The sequence below is a fragment of the Protobothrops mucrosquamatus genome, unplaced genomic scaffold, assembly GCF_001527695.2.
Source record: "Protobothrops mucrosquamatus isolate PMUCROS unplaced genomic scaffold, P.Mucros_1.0 scaffold303, whole genome shotgun sequence".
In the NCBI taxonomy this organism is placed as follows: Eukaryota; Metazoa; Chordata; class Lepidosauria; order Squamata; family Viperidae; genus Protobothrops; species Protobothrops mucrosquamatus.
Genome location: NW_015386645.1, coordinates 28,593 through 34,593, shown reverse-complemented (window position 1 = coordinate 34,593; position 6,001 = coordinate 28,593). Strand labels below are relative to the sequence as shown.

The window sequence follows — 6,001 nt, the reverse complement described above, 5'->3', positions numbered from 1 at the left end:
AGACATGGCTTTTTCAGCAAGCGGGCCTGACCTAGGGAGGATTTTAGGTAGGGATAATTTTAAAAGTATTTTAATCGGAAACACAGCTGGTAATATTTGGTTTTAATTCGGCTTTTATCGGGGTTTATTTTTTTGTATTTTTGTATTTTGTATTTTTTGTATTTTGTGTATATTATTTGTTTTTAATATGCTGTGAACCTCCTATGGGAGAAGGGCGGTATACAAATTAAAATAATAATAATAATAATAATAATAACTCTCTTTTAAACAGTACAATTATTAAAAACAATAATAATAACACTTTAATAATTCAAAAATAATACTAAATAAAATATTCTAGCCTTTGTACAACAATAATACTCTAAAATTTACTCAAAAACCAAATGATATTTTTTAGTCCCATATTTACGCTCAATATAATATATCCATCTTCTCCAAACCAAAATATATCTTTCTTGCGAGTGATCCTTCACATAAGCGGAAATCTTGGCCATTTCTGCTAAATTTGAGACTTTAAGTGACCATTCTTCTATAGTCATTTTTTTGACAGCTAAAAAAAATTAAATGCAGAAGGAAAAAATGACTTTCTGTTCAGTCTTTCTTTTGTCAACATATAGGAAATGTTCTCTTTGGAGGATTTAATATCTATATGTTGCTGTGACATACATTTTTGAACACATTTTTTCAGTCAAAGAATGTCAAAAAATTGTGGGATTTTCTTCAGAAGGAAAGAACTTTTTACTTTTAATTTTTTATTTTTATTGTCCAAAAGAGAAAGACTTTTTCTTCATTTTGCCATCTTATCTGCTTTAGATTCCCAGGAGTTTTAATTAAGGAGCAGTACAACTATAATGATCTTTGGGAATTCTCTAAATGAATAGCTATTAGTTTATGAAACCCACAAATTTATTCCAAGTACTCAAACAAAGAGGACAATGTAACATGTCTATCCTGCCACACACTACATACAGTAATTTTACTGGCAATTTCACTAAGTGGGTGACAACATTTTAGTGGACAACATTGGGATGACTGGAGAAGCAGCCACCAAAGTCCTGAGGATCTGGAACTTAGGAGTGATGCAAACATATTGTGTAATTAGCATTTGCAGTATGCTCAGTGAAAAGGTCTCATAGAATAAAAAAAAAATAATGTCTTTCTGCCCAATAAATCTTAGCTGAGCTCTTTGTCTCCATGGAAAGTATCTCCTCTCCCAGGACGTTATTAAGAAAATCTGCATGATACAATGACTCTCCAATCATCTTCTAATCAATATTCTGAAGATAAGAAATAGTCAAGTAATTAGCATTCACATAGAGAATAGAATAGAATAGAATAGAATAGAATAGAATAGAATAGAATAGAAGAGTTGGAAGGGACCTTGGAAGTCTCCAAAGCACCTGAGGGCAAGACAAGAAGCAATGGATGGAAACTAATCAAGGAGAGAAGCAACCTAGAACTAAGAAGAAATTTCCTGACAGTTAGAACAATTAACCAGTAGAACAAATTGCCTCCAGAAGTTGTGAATGTTTCAACATTGGAGGTTTTTAAGAAGAAATTGGACAACCATTTGTCTGAAATGGTGTAAGGTTTCCTGCTTGAGCATGGGGTTGGACGAAAAGATCTCCAAAGTCCCTTCCAACTCAGATATTCTGTTGTCCTCAGCTGCACTAATGACACATCAAGGATATACCTGTCCTTCCAAAAGACAAATTCCAAAAAAATAGTACTATTTTCCCCAAATAAGTTCCACTGGAAATGGGAGCATCAGCTCAGATTGGTCTCGTAGGAATTAAAGGACCGAGTTCTCCTTTAAAGTGAGATCCTGTTGCCTAAGGAAGTATACCTGCAACAGCTTATTTGAATTTCTTTGTTTGCTTGTTTTTCATATTTCTGAACCACCCATTTCCCTCCAAGAGGGACCTGAATACTTTTTAAAAATAGAAAACGGTTTTACTTAGTTGAGACAGGACATTTGCCTCTGCTGTTATGGAAGGGAGATGCATATGGGTGAATAGGGCATTATTTTTATTATTATTTATTAAATTTATTGGCCGCCCATGTTACCACAGGATAACTCCGGGTGGCTTACAGTATGAAAAGAATGTCTTGCTTGGCCTTGTGCATATGATGAAAGAGATACAAAATTCACAGGTTTTCTGTTTTGTGAGTCTTAGAGGAATATAAAGAAAGCATGAATGCTTCCATTATTACTGAAGCATCCTGGCCCCAGTTTAAAATTCTATGAAAAATCCTGATAAAGAGATTTGGTTTCAGTGGTTGCCATTCTTTCTCAGAAACCTGGTGTTCTCGTTGGAAGCCAGAGACTTTATTTGAGTGGATTAAGACACTTCATTGGAGATATAGACCATAAAGCTGCAATGAAGAATCACTTGTATGAAAATCTAATTCTATATATATGTATGTTCCAAATTTTGAGATTTTTTCACTCCTCCTTTTGTGATAATAGACTACTTGCAGTCCATTCCCATGCTGCTAGGTGGTTGCACCTGACTTATGTTTCCAAAACAGTGACATATAGTTCCAAACTCCTTGTTAATTATCTTGCTGTCTCCAGTCTTCACACCATTATATTACTGTCTCAAAGTAACTTTTCTGTGGGCAGCCATATAGACGAGAAACAGTATGACCCAGAGTACAGTATCTTTGTGATGGAAATCAGACATTATCTCTTGATTCCTTGAAGAGGCCATTGATTCATGGCTTGAACATGCCAGTTTAGCTTTCAGTGGAACATAAGCCTATGCTATCCCAATCTACAAAGGGGAAGCATCTCATGTGAGAAAGTATAGCTTTGTGACTCTCATGTTACTACATAGAACACTTAAACCATTTCATTGAACAGAGAGTTTGTAAACATCTACAAAACATCAATGGGGGATAATATAAGTTGAAAACAATAAATCATATCAGTCTTAATTTCTTTTTTAATATCACTCGTAATCTGGCAGATATCAGAATGCTTTGAATAACAGAATAAAAGAATAACAGAATTGGAAGGGACCTTGGAGGTCTTCTAGTCCAACCCCCTGTTCTGGCAGGAAACCCTATACCATTTCAGGCAAATGGTTGTCCAATCTCTTCTTTAAAACTTCCAGTGTTGGAGCATCCACAACTTCTGGAAGCAAGTCATTCCACTGATTAATTGTTCTAACTGTCAAGAAATGTCTCTTTAGTTCTAGGTTGCTTCTCTCCTTGATTAGTTTCCATCCATTGCTTCTTGTCCTGCCTTCTTTGGAGAATAGCTTTACTTCCTCTTCTTTGTGGCAACCCCTGAGATATTGGAACTCAATGGAATTCTTTAGATAGAATGTATCTTGATCTCAACAAAACATATCTCATGTTCTTTTATTATTAAGGTGATAAAATGATAGCTAGATATGGGATATCCTTAAATTCTGTTGTCTTCTTCAAACATCCGGTTCAGCAATTACAGCAAAATAACACCTGTTAATAACACATGATGAAAATGGAAGAAAATGGCAGGATTAATAGCATTAGGGTAAGGAAACAAACATGGAAAAAGTTAGGAAATAAAAACTCTTCTATTTACTCATTTCTCCCCCCACACACACACACACTCACACACACACACACACACACACACATACACATACACATACACATACACAAAAGAAAACCTGGCTTTATAGAAGGGATCTGTACATTTTAAGAAAGTATGAGGTCTATGCTCAAAAATGGCAAATTAGAAAGGTGAAACAGCTGAAAGTCAAGTGGCACAATGAACAGTTTGGCTTATAAAAGAGAAGAAATTGTTCTCATGAAGAGTGTAGAGATTTTTGTGACAACAGGTTTATAAGCATAAAGGGTTGAATGATAGCTTAAGTACATTCCATAATTTAAGATGCTAGTTTCATAATTTATGGACCTGCTTTCTTTTTCTGAAATTGACATATGGAGTGGCTAGGGAGAAATGTCATCACAAAAGTTCTGCACAACTGAATTGAGGAGAAGCTCTATCAATCAGGAATCTATTTTTGGAAATTGGAGATCCAGAAAAAATATAGCAATTGAAGGAATAGTAGAGCTAGGTATTGTTTTCTTCTAAAAAAAAGTTATCAAAAGTAATTTGAGCCATTCTTTTTGCCTATGCCATTCCTATTCCTTATGTATTATGTATATTGTGTGTTTTTTCTCCAGCCCTATTATAATAATCCCTGCATAAATCATGGTTGATTTTTCCATTCTCCTGTGGGCTTTCAACTTCAATCTAGTTCCTTAATCTTGACATCCATACTAAAAGACTTCAGTGCTTGTTGAATCAACATTTGTATTCTGACAGTACTTTAACCTTGATTTATGGTTAATCCTACTTAACTTACAACAATGAAGACAAACATTTTATCTACTCTTGAATAATTCAACAATTGAGATAATTTCTTCTGGGAACAGAGGTAGATGTCACTATTTACCAAGTACTTACTGCCCTAGAGTGTGGATGGAGATATTCGGAGTTTTATGAGACTTCCATTTGAAGAAGAAAAACTTATCACAGACATTGGTAAATTTATATTCTCTTTAGTACAATATACAGGGTAGGTGACAGTTACAAATCTTGGGGATACTCCCCATTTGAAAACCATGAGGTAAGCAATTTTAATTTTCTTACAGTAAGTTTTTTCTTTCAATACAGTATTTCCAACCTCTCCATCAATCTTCAGTATCCACCTCTCAAGCTAAAAAGACTTAATTAAGCAAGATGAGAATGTTTTTTCTTCAAAGTCTTTTCAACATTTTGAGTGCTGCTAAATGGATGTCTTTGTTCCTTAGGGTGTAAATTATGGGGTTAAGAAGGGGAGTGATTACAAGGTAAAAAACAGCAATTTTCTTGTCACGATCAGGGGATGAGCTTGACTGGGGGACAATATACATAGAAATAATAGTCCCATAGAACAAGGTTACTACAGCAAGGTGGGAACCACAGGTAGAGAAAGCTTTATGCCATCCTCCTGTTGACCGCATGTGCAATACAGAATCCAGAATGTACCCATAGGAAGTCAGGATAACAAAAAGGGGAATGAGAACAATGAAACTCGAGAGACCAAAACCAATGACCTTGGTGATTCTTGTGTCACCACATGCAAGTTTTAGCACAGCAGGTGGTTCACAGATGAAGTGGTTGATGACGATCCCACAAAAGGGATGACGAAAGGTGCAGAGGACATAAATTGCAGAGAACACAAAACCAATGGTCCAACAGGATGTGGCAAGCAAGAGTTGGTGATACCTGTCCATGGCTAATGTATATACCAATGGATGGCAGATGGCCAAGTAGCGGTCATAAGCCATGGCTCCTAGTAGCAAACACTCAGTACTACCCATGGCTAGAGTCATGTAACCCTGCAGTGTACAACATACTAAGGAGATGACCCCATTCCCAGTCAAAAGGTGAGTCAACATCTGAGGCAATGTGCTAGTAACATACCCAATTTCCATGCTGGCAAGATGGCCAAGAAAGAAGTACATGGGTGTATGCAGTTGAGAATCAGCCCATACCAGTATGATGATCAGAGTGTTTCCAAAGATGGTAAGCAAGTAGATAAGGAGAACAGTCACAAAAAGTAGCAGCCGGTTTTTGGGATGGCTGGTGAGCCCAAGTAGGATGAATTCTCTAGTGGTGGTATAATTCTCAGCTCCCATTTTTTCCTTCTGTTTGAGAAGAAAGATGAGGTTGGGACAAAATGAATGTCACTGAAAATAGAGTGACCTTTAATGAGATAATTCCTCCACATTTAATGAGCAAATTCATCTTCTTTCAAAGAATCCTTATTTCTAGTATTGGCTTTCTGCAGGCATCATTCATATGTTTATCAGCCTCGGGAAAGATTGCTTTTTGTTCCAGCAACTTCATTTTTAGTCAATCTGTGTACAGAATACGACATTGGATATAAATAGCAACTTATGCATTGTTTACAATGTTAGAATGATTGAACATCATGAACATTAAACAAAGAAATGG

The 6,001-nt window shown here is 35.9% G+C and overlaps 1 protein-coding gene across 1 annotated transcript; it reads right to left on the bottom strand.

The window, feature by feature from the left end:
* Positions 1 to 4,758: 4,758 nt before the first annotated feature.
* LOC107286598 (olfactory receptor 2J2-like) lies at positions 4,759 to 5,682 on the bottom strand. The gene has a single exon (XM_015814990.1). It carries the CDS (start codon positions 5,680 to 5,682, stop codon positions 4,759 to 4,761), a length of 924 nt encoding a protein of 307 aa, XP_015670476.1.
* Between the last annotated feature and the right edge of the window lie 319 nt (positions 5,683 to 6,001).

Excerpts from the sequence above, each read along its gene's own strand:
- LOC107286598 (XM_015814990.1), bottom strand. The coding sequence starts at position 5,682 with ATGGGAGCTGAGAATTATACCACCACTAGAGAATTCATCCTACTTGGG.